The sequence below is a fragment of the Galleria mellonella genome, unplaced genomic scaffold (genome assembly GCF_026898425.1).
Source record: "Galleria mellonella isolate WM207_F2 unplaced genomic scaffold, CSIRO_AGI_GalMel_v1 utg38, whole genome shotgun sequence".
NCBI lineage: Eukaryota > Metazoa > Arthropoda > Insecta > Lepidoptera > Pyralidae > Galleria > Galleria mellonella.
Genome location: NW_026442090.1, coordinates 7,428,337 through 7,447,201, shown reverse-complemented (window position 1 = coordinate 7,447,201; position 18,865 = coordinate 7,428,337). Strand labels below are relative to the sequence as shown.

Genomic DNA, 18,865 nt, shown 5'->3' with positions numbered 1-18,865 from the left:
TTTGACATTGCTAGCAATATTATATCAACCCTATTAGGTCGACCTCCACCTGGAAACCATAAACAATTCTTGTTGAATTCATCACGATGGGCTAACTAACCTGCTTTATCCTCACCTATCATCCTTTACTGGTGCCTCACCGGTGTATACCGATAGCGCAGGTGGGGTTACCATTCCATTATCATCCATTAAAAAAAAATATGCAGCATATAAATATCCTATATGCTATTATTTAGGCTCTAAAATATTGGAGAATGATATAATGAAATAAAATTTATTTGTTCAAAACATTGAAGCATTTTTTATTTATAATACTCAAAATAAGTCACCACTATAACAAAACAATATTATCAGGTCACATTATCTGGTTTTTATACATACACACAATAACACAATCAAAACACTTGATTCTCATCTGTTTATTCCACTGTAATTGTTAAAAATAAGTATAAATCCTGTAAAATTCTAAGTAGTGTTAACAACACCTGTTATTATATTTATGGAATAATTCCAGCTTTTGATAGCCCTTCTGTCTCTTTTAATGACATAGGTACTAACATCAATCCAGGCACAGGTGGTTGCATTTCCAAATCTCTTAAATTATTTACTTTTACTTTTAGATCACATCGCAGCTTATTAATATCTATATCTAATTGCTTCTGATCTTTTTCTAGAAGAGATCTTGCTACTTCAGTATTGTGTTTAATTAACACTGAGCCTACTGTCAGCCAACATTTTTGCTGGTTTGATTTCGTGAGATTCCTCAAAGCTTCACGATTTTGGTTTCTTCTTTTGTCTAACAAAACAATTTCACGCCTATCACACAATATTTCTTCTGCTAATTTTTCTACTAACACAAGATACTTCAAAACCTTTTCCTGGTCCTGGTCCATCATGACATAAACTAATATTATATTATTTTAGCGAATATATGTATGACTTTGAGTACCAAAGCTTTCATAGTTTCATTTCGTTAGTTTTTGCCTTACGCTATAAATTTTTATATAATAAAATAACTAATTTGTATAATAAAATTCTATTGTTTCTATAACATTGACGATAGACATAGTGTAATATGCTCGATGATCATCAATGTTCGATGATCATCGATGTTGCTACACGAAAATATCCTAACATCGATGTTAACGAATTGATAGTCGATCATCGATGTTACTCACGGTCTCACGCACGACCAATGCGACGTATGAAACAAATTAATTTCATCCTTTGTTAGTAAAAATTTCTGTTATGCTGTTGTGCGTGCGTCGGACAATTTGAGTACTATTGCCCTGCAGTCAGTCCATACAAAATATTGGAATATACACAAACATTGTTGTTTGTTAATACATTTCGAAATATATTACTGTATTTTATTATGTTGTTAATTATCAGTGCTAAAATTATCGATGTTACCCAAAATCGATGTTCGGTTTGTGATGAATATCGAAATTCGATGTTTTTTTTTAATGGATGATTAATGGAATGGTAACCCCGCCTACGCTATCGATAAACTGGTGCCCCAGTGAGGGGTGATAGGTGAATAATGAAAAAAGGCAGGTCAGTCAGCCCATCGTGATGAATACACATGGAATTCAGCACGATGGTTTCCAGAAGGAATCGCATGGAGGTCGACCTGACAGGGTATATTGCTAGCAATGGGACTGATACCCCGCATTACTAACGATCCTATCTCCCGGAAATTCGATATTGAGTTTTCGATTATGACATCGATGTTTTTCAAACATCGATTATCTCTAACATAGTGTCTCTAATAATCTAACTAATCTGTTAGCCTTGGGGAGAAAGGGATTGTTAGTAATGGGGTCTAATAAATATACACTAGCCTGCTATGAATTGACAATTTTATCACTCCTTCTATAGAATTCCTTGTTCTCAGATATAACCACTGCGTTATAAGATTTGGCAGTGGTTATGAAACTTGAGAAATGAAATATATGTTACATTTTCGAAGTAACAACAAAATGACACAAATTCTTTCTTTTAATAATTTTACAAGATAAGAAGAGTACAGCTTTGGATGTTTTCTTTTAGCCCATCTTTAGTATTTATTACTCTTATTGTAGTGAATATTCCTCTGGAATAATTTATATAATTAAATCCATTTTGATGTATTTACAATTTTTTAATAGTGTGGAGGATAAATTAATATCATACTATTTATCTTTGTATATATTATCACTTATGTTATTTCAGTTCATATCACTAAACAGTAAGAACTATGATAAGAACAAGGCTACGGAATTTTTATTAGTAACGCGGACTGTCAGCCCCATTACTACCAGACCCTATCAGGTCGACCTCCACGCGGTTCTCACTGGAAACCAGTAGTTAATTCTTGTTCAATTGATAATTACGGGCCAACTGACGTGTCTTCATCCTCACCTGTCACCCTTCACTGGCAGCCTGCCAGCGTATACCGGTAGCGCGGGCAGGGTTACCATTTCATCTTCACCCATAAAAAAATAAAAAAGTATACCCTGTCAGGTCGACCTCCTCATGGTCCCCCGTGGAAACCATCGTGCTGAATCCTAGGTGTATTCATCACGGTAGGCTGACATTCTGCTATATCCAATCCATATCGATTCATATTTTATTCTCCTATGTATCATGTCTTTTTTTAATTTTTACGCAATAAATAAAACAAATAGAATTTTAGTGAACTATGTTTATTCAAAAATAACTACCTTTGTCATGGATGATGTTTAAAACTTTCTTTTTATTATGTATACATAAAAATTTGTTGAATGTCTGAATATTATTTACAAGAGCATTTTAAAGTTTACGCCAATGTTCCTGAACATCTTTTTGACAGCGACAGATAAAAATGAAGAAAAAGAAGAGTCATCGAGATTTGGCGATTAGCGCTATTTTGTAAAAGAAGTGATACCATACGTTAATTAACGTAACCCCTTCCTAAAACTAGTGTTAGTATTCATTAATAGGACGCTAGATTTTTTTTTTGCCTAGAGAAAATAATAGACATGTAATACAATGGTAATTTATATAACTACTTTCGGCGTCACGACTGTCCTTTGATGAGGCGTTGCTGCCTTTGTCCGATTTTCCCGTGACCTGTCACATGCTTACGTATATCGCTTAAGTATATCTGGTAATATATTAACAGTGTCCTCTCAGTCCTTTGCGGGGTACGGAAAACCAGTTTGGACTAACGAATAAGGGCAACAGTTTACCCTTCTTCGGTAGACAGACGGTATGTGTCAACCACCGTACATAAAAATCGTTTTCGTCAAAGTGAACATAGTCCGATGGTCCTCTAATTCTTGTACTATCCAGCTCACTCAGTCTTCGCCTGCCGAGGGAGATCCCGTACGGGGGAGGCACAGCGTATGAATGAGCCTAATAGCACTATCACTCTCGCTAAGGAGCGGCATCGTCTGTACTCGGGTGAACAGTAAATTTGTGCGCGTACGGTCTTGACTCCGGTGGCCACGCATTCAGCAACGCTAGGTCCTTTAGGTGGTCCTAGTCGGACGTATCTACACGCGCGATCTCCCTTATGACTAAGTCTTCTGTGTGCGCCCAATGTGAGAATCTCAAAGTCCTCTTAAGAGTGGCATTCCTCACGTATTTGTGCACGCCGGTCATGGTACCCAGCGTGAAGTTCTGTTAGGCCCTGTTTCCTTTCTAGAGTATTCGCTCGTGATTATGTACCACAATCTACATGCTTTGTTGATATAGACGACAAAACGTAGACTACGTTGCCTGCGAGGAAGGAAGCCACCATTTGGATAAGCGTTAACTTGTACAGCAGACCGTTGTGCCAGACGCGGTAGAACGCCTTTCCCATGATCAGAAATGCTTCAACTTGTTCTCTCTTATTATGGGCATATGTGATTATACCTTGGTAAATTACCACCAGGATGTTCATTGTCTGTCAAATCGAACTCTCCACTTTTAAATTGACGAAACCATGTCTCACATGTTCTAATCACTGGAGTATGTTCACCATAAGTTTCTACCAGCAACCGGTGAGCTTTAGCTGCTTTTTTCTTTTGATGAAATAAGAAAAACAACGAATGCTGCAAATGCGATTTACTTGGAACGAAACTCGACATATTCACTGAGGTAAACATTATTACTACACCAGGTAAACATTAGTACAAACGCTATTATTTTGGCGGAATGTGACTTGCGTATTTTTGTAGGTTATTGTCAATAGAAAAAAATGACATACATGCCAAATCATAGAAATTTATACATATTGCTAGCGACATCTACTAGTAAAACTGGCAAACTTCAACTAACACCCCTGGTAGTAATGTTAAATGCTCTGCTCTAAAGCCGAATTTCTTCTGTTTATAGTTTCACGTGCGGACGTAGATGTTTGAGGAACAACATACGTTTGACACATGCTGCAACGTTACTGGCCAGTATGATTCCGGTTGCAAATATGTTCTTCCCGGGCTTAGGCAGCGTGATGACTTTACCTATATTCCAATAGTTTAAGTAATTTCCTTAAAGCATAATACCATTGTACAGGAATCTCTATGACCCAACCAGGTCGACCTCCTCGCGGTTCTCCCTGGAAATTATCATGGTTAATTCCTGATGAATTCATCATGATGGGCTAACTGACCTGTTTTTCATTCTCATCTATCACCCTTCACTGGTGCTCCGCCGGCGTATCCCGTTAGCGCGGGCGGGGTTGCCATGCCATTTTCACCCATCAAAAAAAAACTGTCAATAAATGAGTCCATGAAAACAGATTATCAACATTCGTATTACATAAGGACCAGCTGATTTATGATCATGGTAATGATTATGATATTAAAGGTATGTTGGGTGGTTAAAAAAGTTACCTAGTCGTTTAAAACTTCATTTCTCATTCGAGAATGAATTCAAGGTTCACAATTCATTATGTACTATAAATGAAGGTAATGAAGACAAACTACGTGATAAGCATCTTCGAAATAACTTAAACGAATGTGTGAATATACCTCCATTTTTTTTTTACTTGTAGACATTGTCATGTCAGTTTAAAGAACTTAATAATAACTGTGTCATAAAATAAAATCGCGTGCAATTTGTATATTGCTATGCAACCACAATATCTATGTTACAATATGTTCACAATATCTAATATTATCTATAATAATTTATTTAAGTATTTATATAAGTTGTTTTAGGGGATGGGTTACGTAAATAACATATCCTTTGGCAAACTTTCACTCGGAAATAAAATTTGCTGCTTATAAGTAATAAGCTTTAGCGTTGCGGTTTATAGTTCATAAATTAAGGCGATCATTTAGGTAAACTACGATTTACCTAGATTATCTCAAAGTTTCGATCAGACCGTCCACAACATTTTGCCAAATTTCTCCAAACCCATTTCACTGTTCTCCAAGTCTTCCCAATAATTTAATTTCTCCAAAATTTCTCGAGCATAAAAATGTTTACCCAAAATTGCGAAAGAAATACGTAATCTGGCAACGCTATGTAACGCTGTTATGCTTTCGCTTTCGAAGTATGATTTTTCTTTTACCCATCATTATTCTATCACACAAATTGTGTCTCTATCAGTGACAGATTTATACATCTGCCGCCAGTAGACTATTCAAAACCCACCCTTAGCGATCTATACAATTCGATAGTACACTATTCTGTATCAAAATGTAATCATTATATAATAGGCTTATTATTGTTACACCTTTTTTAACATGTAATACCCATATTATTTAAAAATATAAAAAGTGCCGCCTGTTTTTGTGCTGATTTATTGCATTAATATGTTTGATTATTATAACCGGAAATCTGAAACAAAGAAATATCAATTAAAGGACATAATAAAACTCCTAAAAACTAAATATGACTGAAATATATTTATACGTTTTTATTAGATACTGTCTATTAAAATGAAATATTCGATTATACAAGGCCATTTTTTAATCACTATCCAAATTTTTTTATAGAATTATATATCACTTATAGAGTATATTTTTCATTAAAGCATAAAGTTTTAATGAAATTAGTAAAATCGAGAGATTTAATAAAAGAAGTTCCTGACTGGCCTCTTAGTAATAGCTTGGGTGATACTGCGTCGAAGGTGCAATTTACGTTGTCTATTCTGTCAATAGATATTAGGCAGGTGAGTAACAATGACATATTTAAGATTTATGATTTAAGAAGTACTATTTCGTTTAAATATGTTATAGATGAATACAATAATATATAGGTATTTAATAATATACAAGACTAAAGACATGTCTCACGAATAAAGTGACAGCAACGAAGGATTATGTCCAAAGGTGAACAACATTTCAATTGTAATGAATTATTAATATTTACAACATACCTTTAATACGCTTCTACGTCGCTGGACAGATTCTTGTAAATCAGTTGTTTGAAGAATATCCAATGTATAAAAAGTTTTGCCAATTTCTTCTTAGTTTTGCATTTTTTCATCCATCGTCTGAAATATAAAGAAAAATATGAAGCAACCATACATAATATGCTCGTTGTTATTTGTAAAATATTTTTAAAGAAATCGAGATAATGAGCGAGTCAGTGTCATCTCAAGCCACAATTTTAAAATGCTTATCTAATCGATTGTTATATTGTCCTGTCATAATAAACTTTTACCTAATATATTAACTATTGCTTTTCGTGAGTAATTAGAAGAAAAGCTTTACTGGCGTGCATTCCAATTCTCTACCTTTCCTGTAGTTCTACAGTTCATTCTTAATAAATGCCTACATAAAATCAAATTTTTAGATTTAAACGTTTATTTAAATATGGCCTTGTGCTAATAAATTATACATAACATTTCTTATTATATTCTTTATGTACCTAAATACTATCATCTACATATTCATTAGAGATTATAGCCTTTATCATAATGACGGATACCCACAGTGAAACGAATGGTCGAAAGTACATATTACAAAATATATATATATTTATTTGCCTTCAATCAGTTGCTATGATTCATATTCAATATGTTAACAAAAATATAGGTAAAGATTCAGGCTCAACTTTAGTTGTGATTAGTATTCACCAAATGCTTTACATTACCATTTACGCTAGCTACCTGAACAAATCTCATACGGAAGAGTAGGTAATGATGGCTTAATGAATAAAATTTATTATAAAAAATGTATACTTTTGTTTTGTAATTATTACAACGATTACAACATAAATTGTTGTACTGATGAGAAAAATTAATAACATAAGTGACCGCGGGTATCCTCCTCTTAGTAGTACGGGTAGGTTCCCACTGTAGCGAGAATATTATATTATATTCTGTGCCGGAATCAGTAATACGATCAGGCTCTTGCTAAATTATTAATTAAGTTTGCTATGTCACTATTCATATACATTTTGTAGTGTTTTATAATTCTTACTGATAATTGATCTAATATAATCACACTGATGAATTGATCTTTCATATATAATGATTTCAATTTTTATATACGATACGTAGATTGCATATTTCATATAGTATCTCATAGATTGCGTATTCAGCGTCACTACAATTATATATTTCTTATGAACAACTTTTCAGCTACAACGCTTATTACGAGTGACGCTAACAAATAAGTATTTATTTAATACGGAAATATGATTTCTGGTAGTATGCTGCACATTGGAATATTATTTCAAAACATTAAAACAAAGGTGTAAGAGATGTGTACATCAGAGCTTAAATTGTCTTAAACAATTAATTTCTAATATCCAGTTAGCGCCTATGAAAATAGTTATTTTATGCTTCATAATCCGGAAGATATTTCTTCGTGAATACAAGAGACATGCATTTATATCAATATAATCTTAATAGATTATTAGACGATATTTTTTTTAAATGTATCCAATTACAGAACACACAATTTTATAACAGCATTGCATTTCTACTTTATGACATGATATATGAGTATTAATAGTATTATTCAATTTTCTAGCTAAAATACCTGCGTAAAAATACTTATTTCCGGAACACTATCGTAATTAATAATATTTGAAAATATAATTATGGAAATGTTCGTTACCTGCTTATTCTTTAACGTCATAAAAATAAATCTTCAAGTGTACACACGGCAAAGTGCAATTGCACACTTGTAATTCTCTGGCTCTTCTCTTGTCGATAATACCTTGTATCTATGATTAACCTTATTAATTAAAATATTTCAAAAATGACAAAATAATCTGCAAATAAAGTCATTATAATATTGCAACTATCAATTGTAAAATCTTTGCCAATTTTCATTTTTGACCATTTTGTTCAATTCGACCACGAATTTAAATAAAATACTCGCAATTATATTGAAAAATTGTCACGTTAAAAACGTTTCATCGTTATAAGAAATCTTATATGCATATAATGTATAATTCAATTAGATTCGCTTTGTATACCACTTTATACTTACTACAATTACCCCATTGCCAATAACATTGTATGTTATTCTTTAGACTCTTACTTACTTAGTCTTCTAATCACTAAACCAATAAACTGTTTAACTAATAATTCACCTTTTTGGTATTTAAACCAACCCTCTTATCTAAATCATATGAGAAAAGAAATACACATAAGTATATAGTGAGGGATATGATAGATTAGCTGCACATAGCATAACCCTTTTAAGAAGTTACGCGTTTTAGATGATTAAAAATCTTATTTTTTTTTTTTTTTTTCTTATAGACTATAGCATATTTCTAAGAAATATTACTTTTCTAGATATTTTAGGCTACTATTAAAGACATGTCATAAGTTTAAAATTAAATATAATAATACTGTTACAGTATACTCTTTAATATTTGGCTAATTTTAAAATACTTACGTTCACCTTTAAGAAAAAGTAATTTAAATTATCTTTATTCAGATAGATTTAGTTAAAAGCATTTTTAATTCATAATTTTTTTATAAATACAGGATTCGGAATTCGTTATCTGTTAAGAAAGAACCCACAAGAAACTCAACAGTTACTCTTTTAAATCTCTGTTAACATGTGTATTTATTTAAATGTACTATATCTAAAATTACATGGTCATTAAAAAGCCATGTACTCGTTTAGTGTATTAGGCTATGTTAAATAAGTGGTTTTCAATAACAATTTTAAATTTATTAAAAGGTAGATCCAAAATATCCTTCGATACCTTGTTATAACATTTAATGCCAATTCCCATAAAAGACCTGGTAACTTTTTCTAAAGTATACGTATAATAGTATAGTATAAGTAGTAAGATCATTGAGATCGGCGTTTTTAAAAAACAGTTGAAGATTCGTCCGTATATATAAAATGTTTATATATATGTATTATGAAGCTACGGAGAAAATATAGGCTTCTTAAAATTTATCTCTTGGGTGATTCACAACTTCCAATAGAATAAATCGCGCAAATTGCACCTTTTTGTAATAGAAATATGCTTTGGATATCGGCTGCATAATAATATTCTATAGGACAGTATACTTTGGAAGTAACTAAAATAAACTGATCTAGCAGTCTCAATATTAGTATACTGTTTAACTCTGGGTACAGCATATGCTGCAGAACTTAGTTGTAAAGTTTCGAATGTGAGGATCCCAGTGAGTTTTATTACCAATTTCCAAGAAAGAAAGTAGAATCTATAAAATCAAGAGGTTCGTTATTTACTTTGCAGTAAGATAATTTATATATTTATACTAGGATGTTTTAAACTTAACAATAGTTTCAAATTTGTAACACCACTTTTTACAGATATAATTATTGAAACTCTTGCACAAAAGTTTCCTGATCCTAAGCGGGAATAGGACACTCAAAGATATAGAACATAACGAAATTTATCAATTTAGGAAGTTATTGATGCATCTTTCATATGTACCTATGACCATATACAATTAATACGTATAACATACTCCTAAAAATCATACCCTAAGCAACAGTAATATGATTTACAGATATTCAAATTTGAAAAATATCACAAGCCTATTCCTATCCTACAATAACAGACCACATTTTTATGAATATTTCTGTAAACTTAAATATAGAAACATAATGCATACTAAAAATCTGGAATGGAATAGAATTTTAGTTTGCTATTAAAACTTCGCCATTAAATTTGGGTCAGATTTAGTCATTTAAGATATAATTTTTCCTTAATTACCTTGAATATTTTTTAGGGTGGCATTTATTCTTGTACCCTGTAAACTTTAATATATATATTTATAATCTGTAAATGTATTATGTTTTACTGTAATACATTTTAATATTCGTAAATATATATAAATACATGGATTTCATTCCATTAATTTTTTTCTTTTCCCTTATATTTCAATAATTCTCTGTAGAAAATTATGGATTTTCTATGTAAATATTTTAATACGTATATTTTACAGTATTCACATATTATTTCAGTGCTGATTTTGTCTTCAATTAGGTTGACTAACGAGTTATTAAAACTTCCTCGCAACATGAATTCTGTTAAATTGGTAAAGCCATTTCGAGATCAATCATCAGTGTATTAGCATATTGGTGCAGTATGTGACCATCAAATAAATTACACAATATATTTCATAATTTTATTACGAAGGGACCTTAAAACTAAACATTATGGTATTTTATATACCGTTTTTATTAAACCGTTTATATTCTAATTCTTCAATTATTATTACTCTATAATTTACTATTACACTCTTATTTTGAGAATTATCAAATAAATTTTGACATCATGATAAGGACTCCACAAAAGTACAATTCATAATATAGGATAAGTATAAATCTTTAGTTGTAAAATGAACTTTCGAGTTATTGAATACTTTCTGTATGTCATTAAATTTAAATGAGTCTAGCATTAAAATATTTTGTATAATGAACCACCTAAGCTTAGATATTCAAAATAAATAATTTATGTCCATATGCTTCATTAAATTGATCCAGCTATTATTGTGGTATATAGATGAGAATCATATTCTGTTATAGTCAAACAGATCACCAACTGCCTGTAATGTAATGCAAACAAATATGTGATTATGTATGATAAAGCCTAAAAAAGTTATAATTGTTTCTTATAGTATTAAACTCACTGGACATTTATATCTTTAAAGAACCTCTGTAATTAGTAATATTATCGTGACGTTACATTTGAGTACATTTTAATAATTAAATCAAAATATTTTTTAATATATTTTCAAATGAGTTGATAATTTTCATTATTCATCCTATAGAATAACAAATACATTGAAACAATTTTTTTTATTTACATTAAATATAATAGAGAAATATAGCGTTATTCTATTTGTACCCAAATGTGAACCACCTAATAATAAACCTAAAAGTATTCATTATTTTTAACAAGTTCTTTTGATTACCTTATACATAATATTCTCTTAGTTTATTTTTAATGAATTAATATATGTGATGTGTACACACGAACGAATGCTTATAGAGCTAACTCCTTAAATATATTCATGAATTAATTATCTTTTTATTACGAAATACCTGAAAATATTTCATGGGATATGTGATCAGTTCATTGCACATTTGTAATATTAAAAATATATACAGTGGATTTTATTTATAACGTTTTTTGTATCTAGTCCTACAGTTAAAAGCGGTATAACATCTGTACTTTTTGAAATTTTATAATAATTTCTCGAAATGGCATAGATAAAGTCAATAAGCGACCTACTGGAATTCAATGAATCAATGAAGAAACCTATTGAAATTCAAGCGATACGGTGTATTGACAAAGACTTGGCATATTATCGTATCTACCTTTTATCGTTTGGTTATATTCACAACTCATGTTGGCAACTCTGGCCATTTATTTCGACTAGTGGTAAGGAAAAGATTACCTAATAAAGTTCAATGACAAATAATGTTAGCATTAAATATAGCTTATCGAGTATAAACAATGGCACCTACAATTGACTCACGAATATTAGACATTCTGATACAGTATCGATTTGTAGAAGTGCAATGCCATCGTTATAACCAAAATCCACTTTATACTGATAATAACAAATGATAGTTCCATAGATGTAGGTTATAAATACTAAAATATCTTAACATAAATACTCATTTCTTACCTACGTAAATGTTATCATATATTGTGTAACTAATTTATGCTTCGAAAATTCCCCCCAAAAATTTTTTCAGTTACTTCGAGAACCTAATATATGTAATAAAATTTGCATCTTAATATTACATCATGATCGTGTGTACTTACCATAGTTGTTGTATTGAGTTTGAGGTTGCTGGTAAGAACTGTAGGAAGGTTGAGAGTACGAATCATAAGCAGGTGCGGGCCCACCGTATGCGGGCTCCGCTACACCGTAGCCAGCATCACCAGCGCCTCCTGCGGCGCTGCAATCGTTTCAAACAAAATATATTTAATTAACTACCTTATTATTAAACACAAATCATTTTAAATTTGTCTCATTTGGCCGACTGATGTGCCTTAATCACTATTAAAAAAATCAAGTTGTAATCATTAATATTATGTCAATCTACATGGTTGATGATTCAATGACACAGGGTTTTATTTAAAATTTTCTTTCTCTTGTTATAAAAAGGGAGATAGATTATAATTTATTTTCCCTGCAACAATAATAACAAACAACCTATAATAAATAGTTTTTAATATAAGTTATACTCACCCATAGTTGTCATTTTCATAACCGCCTTGGCCACCAGTTGAATAGCCATAGCTTGATCCATATCCGCTGGAATTATATCCTGAGTTAGCCTGAGCAGGAGCCGGTGCTGAGTAGTTATTGCTCTGATAAGAGCTATGGAAAAGTATAATATTTTTAATGACTAAGCAAACAAAATTAGAACAAAATATTGAGGCACATATTCAATCAGAATCTATGTTATCTGCATCTGTGTGTCAGACGGCAATTCCTATCTTGATAGATATAGGTTCATCATTTTCATGTGAAAATAAATGGGCATGTCTATATGGTATATACGTTGAATCTAGAACTTACCTAGGAGTGCTATAAGAAGGCTGGGCATATGGATCTGGAGCTGGCTGTTCATATGGTTGATATCCAGTATGCCTAAAATTAAAAAAATATACATATTTAACAAATTGAAATGAATATAATTAATTTACACTAAATTGTAATTGTATCTTCAGAAAATTGATATCGTCAGTTAAGTATCAGACGGCACATTCCTATCGTGTTTCTGGATCATCATTAGAAAAAGTTATGAGTTTGTAATTTTCTAGTATACTAAAAATTTAAGACCAATATGTAAATTTTATAATAAATGCAAACTAAACTTACTACCACTACACTAAACACTATAGACATAATACTGGAAAAACAAAATATTAATCTTTGGTTGTATTGTCTTATGACACCTATAACAACAATTAAAATTATATATATTAAATTTTTCCCAACTTTGAGTGAAATATCTGATTATGGCCTGCCTCTCTTCTGTTTGATCAAGTTCAGCATATTTTTATCATTATCATCATCTCAGCCTTTAATTGTCCACTGCTGAACATAAGCTTCCCCCTTGGGGATTTTGCCCGTAGTTACCATGCTTGGCAGGTGGATTGGCAACCGCAGTGAAGCTTTAAAGAAGTTTTAAGAGGGATGCTGCTGCCCATTCCTCGCTTTCCCTTAGTCGGCTTTTACGACAACCACGGGAATGGGAGGTGTGGCCTATATACAAGAACCACACGGCAATATTACGGCGGTATATTTCTATAGTTACTTTTAATTATGTTTTTACAAAAAGCATGCAAAATTTTTAGTATAGATTTGATTACAATATATTTTATTAAGAAAAGATTAACATACGAAGGTCCATAGCCATTTGGTGGAGCTGGAGTGTTGTGCTGAGGTGGTGCCGGCTGATATCCTCCGGCCTGTGGTGGTCGGCCCCCACCTCCTCCTCGTTGACCATCATATCTAAATCACATACTTAGTTCAATAAAAAGGAAACCAACATGTCATAATTCACACTTTAAGTTATATTACATTGCTCCAATTCAAAATTATGGCAATTAGACTAACTTTAAAAAAATTTGATTTCCCCATCAAGGTAGTAAAAAACCAAAACAATTTTTTAACTAGAAAGTGTACTTGTATGTATTTTATTAAAACTAGTTTTAAAAATTATGAGCATCAAGAAAAAATAATAGCTAACTAATAATATGGTTTCAATACACAGCTATAGAATATAAAACACGCATAATAACTACAGACAATAACAAAATAGAAATCCATATTCAAAATATGTATACAAAGATATGTACAGATAAAAGTGCTTAATTCATACATAATTTTGAAATAGAACATAAAATCAAAGTGTCTTGACAGATGGACGAACAGTTGGAAAAGAAAGTGATTGTAAGAGTTCTAAGAGTTTAATTTTTCTATTGAGATATGGTACTCCAAAGTTACTAAAAATAGGCCACATAAAGAGAGAAAATGCTGGCCTTTATTGCTAAAAGTAATTTCAGTGTTCCTGAGGGAGACTATGTACAAATATCATCTGTTTTGGAATTTTTGCCCCATTTGTTTCTGCTGTGAAGCAGTTGTGTTTAGATGGCTGTTGAAACACAGCCATCAATTTGAAGAGTGAGATATGGAAATAAAATTACTGGGTACAGAAGTATAACACCTTAGTCCTCAGAAATGGCAATACATAAAGGGTATCATGCGTGACACAGTATATAGTTTTGTCCATGGTACTGGTCATGTCTATAGGCAATGGTTACCACTTTCCATCAGGTGAGCCATCAGCTTATTTGCCACTCTAAGTTACTAAAAAAGTTATCTTAGAGTCAGATTGAAGAATTCGAAAATCAGTTAATATTTTGAATTCATTGAAGAAAGACATAAGTTTATATTACAAATATATACAGGATGTAGGAGACAGGTTATATATATAATTTCCTTCCATTTTCCAGGGAATATATACCTTCCTCTCTTGGGTGGTCCACCTGGACCACCATGGGGACCACCACCCCTCTTGAAGGGTGGCCCTTGGGGCTGATGTGGTGGCACAACTGGGACGCCAGCAACAGCGGGTGCTCCTGGTGCTACGTGTGGTGCTTGGCGAACTGCCGGGCCGGGGGCTCCGGGAGGACCACCCGCCGGAGGATGTGGTCCAGGCCCACCTGGGCCTCCTGGCGGAGGACCACCAGGCGGTCCATGTGGTCCTCCGCGACCGCCGCGACCTAATAACAGAATATAAGAGAGCAATATTAAGCAATATTGTAGTTAAATTATTATATGTATTAACTTCTCCAACCATAGTAGGCTGGAAGGAGAAGAGATGTTAGTGAATGGGATTAGTGACCACATTAAAAATTTGTAGAATTGAAAACTTTTGGAAAAATTATTAAAGAAATACCTCTCATAGGCATACCACCACCACGGCCGCCCCTGTCACCACGTGGACCAAAATCTCCTCTGCCTCTACCGCCTCTTCCTCTCATACCACCAGGACCTCCTCTATTATTGAATCCACCTCCTATAAATATAAATACAGTCATTAATATTGTATGAAAATGCAAATAAGTGATAGTTGAACTGCCATAGTAAATACCACAAACTTGTTTGCTATTCCAAAAGTAATTTATTCTAATAATTGATTTTGTAAAATTTGAAGTATGAAGTTGGCTAATCATATATATTTTTATTGCATAAAATACACTTCACATCCATGTATATATATATGTTTAGAAATAAAATTTATGATGATCATACTTTGTGGAGGTCCTCCTCTTGATTCAATTGTTGGTACAGGATGTGGACCGGGACCCTGTGGTCCTGGTGGGAAACTTCGGCCACCCCTATCACCTCCCCCACCTCTCATAGGTCCTCCTCGAAACCCTCGTGGACCACCCCGTGGGGGCCCACCTCGTGGAGGTCCACCACGACCTCTCATACCAGGTCCGCCACTAAATAATAAAAACAAAACAAGATTACAATATACTGCCAAAAGAGGCCTATTGTTAATAAACATGAAAAACCCTTACTAAATGTTATTCTGTCAATTTTTAATTGAACTTTTTGAATTAGCAGCTAGAAACTGTATGAGAATAATATGGGGTTTTTGTTTATTCAGGAAATATTGTGAATTCTTATCTTCATAAGAACTCCTAGACTTCAACAAATATTTAAAAAAGATTTAGGATTATTCCTGCCATTCCTGAGTTTTGTACTTAGCAACTCATTTTTATTTATAAAGATAGAAAGTTGTTTATTCTTAATGTCTTAAAAACTTTATAACCAATCATCATGAAATTTTGTATACATATAGGATTTGGGTAATAATAGATAAAAACTTTTTCTAATATTGTATTGTAATACTTTATAATATTGTAAAACTGTAAACTTACATTTTTTTATGGAAATGTAGTAGCATATTTTATTTTTATACAATTCTGTCAATATCAAATTTGTTGTAAAAATTACACAGAAGGAAAATGAAAAGGGAAAAACAAAAAATCATGAGGTATTTTCTTCTGGTGAGTATTTTATACAATAAAATAAAAGAAATTACCAAAAAAAAAATTACAATATATATAACATATATAGTTTCCAAGAAAAATTGCCATCAGGCCGGTGGGAAGAAAGGGATTGCTAGTGATGAGGATTGAACAGCCCCATTGCTAGCAATATAACCTTTCAGGTAGACCACCATGCAGTTTCACCTTGAAACTATTGCAGTGAATTCCTCGTGAATTTGTCATGATGGTAACCCATGACCTGCTTTAATTCTCACCTACCATCATTCACTAGAACCCCGCCAGCGTATACTGACAACGCAGTTGGGGCTACTATTCCATTATTACCCATTAAAAAGACGTTATGCCGGCGGTAAGTCACAAAAGTAAAAGTCAAAACCTTGTGTAATATGGACAGAATCATATTAGGACGCCCCAAATAATTATAATAAGGGCAAGATAATAGCTTTACTAACATTGTACTCAATTTAAAAAAATGACACAAAGCTACTTTTTTCTATGTTACAATCAGTAATTACATTTGCTCTAAAGCTTTTAGTGTACTTATAATACAATAAATGCCAAATAATATAATAGGATTTTACAATACACGTGGTTATAATGCAAGCAACCGACGCAATAGTTATTAATACAAATAAATTAGATTTCTAAGTAATGAGATTTAAACAATAATAAATTAAGGTACTCACCGTCCTCGCATTTCAAATCCTCCTCTACCTCTTGCACCAGGAGGTCCACCCCGTCCACCGCCGCGAAAACCACGGTTTGGTCCATCCATGTCAAAATTTTTGTGACACAATTTTCTTAATATATATGAAGACTCAACACGAATACGGAAATTAAAACATTCAAGAATATTCCTTTTATTTATGCCTCTCAATCAAAAGAAAGGAAAAGGCAAAAGATTAATTATACTTTGAAATTGTTAAACGAATGAAAATAACCTTAATCAGGACTTACCAGTATGCAAACAAAATGGCGGCCCTGACCGGTAGGCAGTGTTGCCAGATAAAATAAATCGGATTCCCCAAAAATTAAACACAAATAAGGAAGTAATGGGTCTATGTAATAATAATTATTAAGATTATGTTTCATACAAAAACTGACTTCAATTGTATAAGAACTAGTTATTTTAATTTCAAAACTAAACTACCCAACCGATTTTTATGACATTTCTATGGAACAAATCTGAAATATATATCACATAAAAAAGATTTTTTCAAAGAGGTTTATGACTGATAGAGTTACAAAGTAAAAAATACAACCGAATTGAATTGAGAACCTCTTTTTTTGAAGTTGATTGATAACAATTATAACGTAGTGATTACCTGCTTACAAAAAAATCAGTTATGCAAGTTGAAAACGCCGAGATTTCTTTATATGATACAATAACCCTTATTTTGTACCAAAGTCGTGTGCTTGAATACTTCTGTTCCATTCGTGTTTCAACCGTGAAGCAGTTGTATTTGCACAACTGTGTTTCAGTTTGAAAGATGGGATATGGCATTGAATTTACAGGGTACAAAGGAATTACACCTGAGTCCTCAGGGGTGGCAACGCATGGGGGGTATCATAGGCGAAACAGTATAGTCTGTTACGTTCAAGGTACTACACATGTCTATAGGCGACGGTTACCACTTTCCAACAGGTGGGCCGTCAGCATGTTTGCCATTCTAAGTTGTATAAAATAAAAGGATTTATCACAATGGGCTAATTGGACTGCTTTTTTATTTTCACTTATCATCCCTCACTGATCGCCTCGCCAGCGCATACCATTAGGGCAGGTGGGATTACCATTGTATTTTCATCTATTCAAAAGAATTCCATTCAAGTGCATCCAGTGAGCACGTAGAGATGATAATGGAATAATAATCCCATGCGTATCGATCTCAGGATCCGAGCTGGATTCAGATATACATAGAGTAAACAGATTTATGTATTTATTTAAAGCGGTCGAAAAGGGGAATAATGAGGTCTTGAGTAGTGATGACCGTAGTAGGTACTAATGTAGGAATGCGACAGTATATAATAAAATATGGCATACTAACTAGTTTGGCCATAAATACTGTTACATTAAAACTTTTTTTTAACTTTTTAATTATTTTGAATTTGGAACACGTATATTATTTTAAATACTTTTCGATTTCCTGCTATTATACATATTCTTTCGTGTTCATTATCAAATTACAATATAGAATGGGGTGTTAAAGGAAATAGGATTGCAGTGATCGCCTTGCACAAAGTAGATATGAAGCCGTCGGTTATATTCCAGATACTTCAAAAGCCTGGGATCAGCCGTATATTCGTATATCGCACTATCAATAAATAGAACACTTCCTCTGTCGAAAACCAGAAAAGTTAAATGGCTGTTAAATTCAAAATTCGTCGAAACCCCATTAGGAAGCAAAAAATC

General features: G+C 32.6%; 2 protein-coding genes across 5 annotated transcripts; both read right to left on the bottom strand.

Moving 5' to 3' along the window:
* Positions 1–273: 273 nt before the first annotated feature.
* On the bottom strand, positions 274–1,104 carry LOC113522761 (p53 and DNA damage-regulated protein 1). The gene has a single exon (XM_026908570.3). It carries the CDS (start codon positions 894–896, stop codon positions 498–500), a length of 399 nt encoding a protein of 132 aa, XP_026764371.1. The 5' UTR covers positions 897–1,104; the 3' UTR covers positions 274–497.
* Positions 1,105–5,739: 4,635 nt separating this feature from the next.
* LOC113522560 (collagen alpha-1(III) chain-like) lies at positions 5,740–17,450 on the bottom strand. Of its 4 annotated transcripts, XM_031913784.2 has the most exons (10): positions 17,142–17,449; positions 15,689–15,882; positions 15,333–15,452; positions 14,898–15,156; positions 13,772–13,882; positions 12,944–13,015; positions 12,611–12,742; positions 12,181–12,317; positions 6,335–6,451; positions 5,740–5,793 (listed from the first exon to the last, which is right to left on the bottom strand). In XM_031913784.2, the coding sequence occupies exons 1-9, from the start codon at positions 17,228–17,230 to the stop codon at positions 6,441–6,443; spliced, it is 1,125 nt and encodes a 374-aa protein (XP_031769644.1). In that variant the 5' UTR covers positions 17,231–17,449; the 3' UTR covers positions 5,740–5,793; positions 6,335–6,440. The 4 variants fall into 4 exon arrangements, with proteins under 4 accessions (XP_031769644.1, XP_031769647.1, XP_031769646.1 ...); XM_031913787.2 differs by lacking the exons at positions 5,740–5,793; positions 6,335–6,451 and adding an exon at positions 10,518–10,951 and having other exon boundaries at positions 12,611–12,676; positions 17,142–17,450; XM_031913786.2 differs by lacking the exons at positions 5,740–5,793; positions 6,335–6,451 and adding an exon at positions 10,518–10,951 and having other exon boundaries at positions 15,348–15,452; positions 17,142–17,450.
* Between the last annotated feature and the right edge of the window lie 1,415 nt (positions 17,451–18,865).

Excerpts from the sequence above, each read along its gene's own strand:
- LOC113522560 (XM_031913784.2), bottom strand. The coding sequence starts at position 17,230 with ATGGATGGACCAAACCGTGGTTTTCGCGGCGGTGGACGGGGTGGACCT. Across the intron at positions 15,157-15,332 it reads TGGTGGTATGCCTATGAGAG|GTCGCGGCGGTCGCGGAGGA; the intron begins GTATTTCTTTAA and ends TTCTGTTATTAG. Across the intron at positions 12,743-12,943 it reads CCTTCTTATAGCACTCCTAG|CTCTTATCAGAGCAATAACT; the intron begins GTAAGTTCTAGA and ends ACTTTTCCATAG.
- LOC113522761 (XM_026908570.3), bottom strand. The coding sequence starts at position 896 with ATGATGGACCAGGACCAGGAAAAGGTTTTGAAGTATCTTGTGTTAGTA.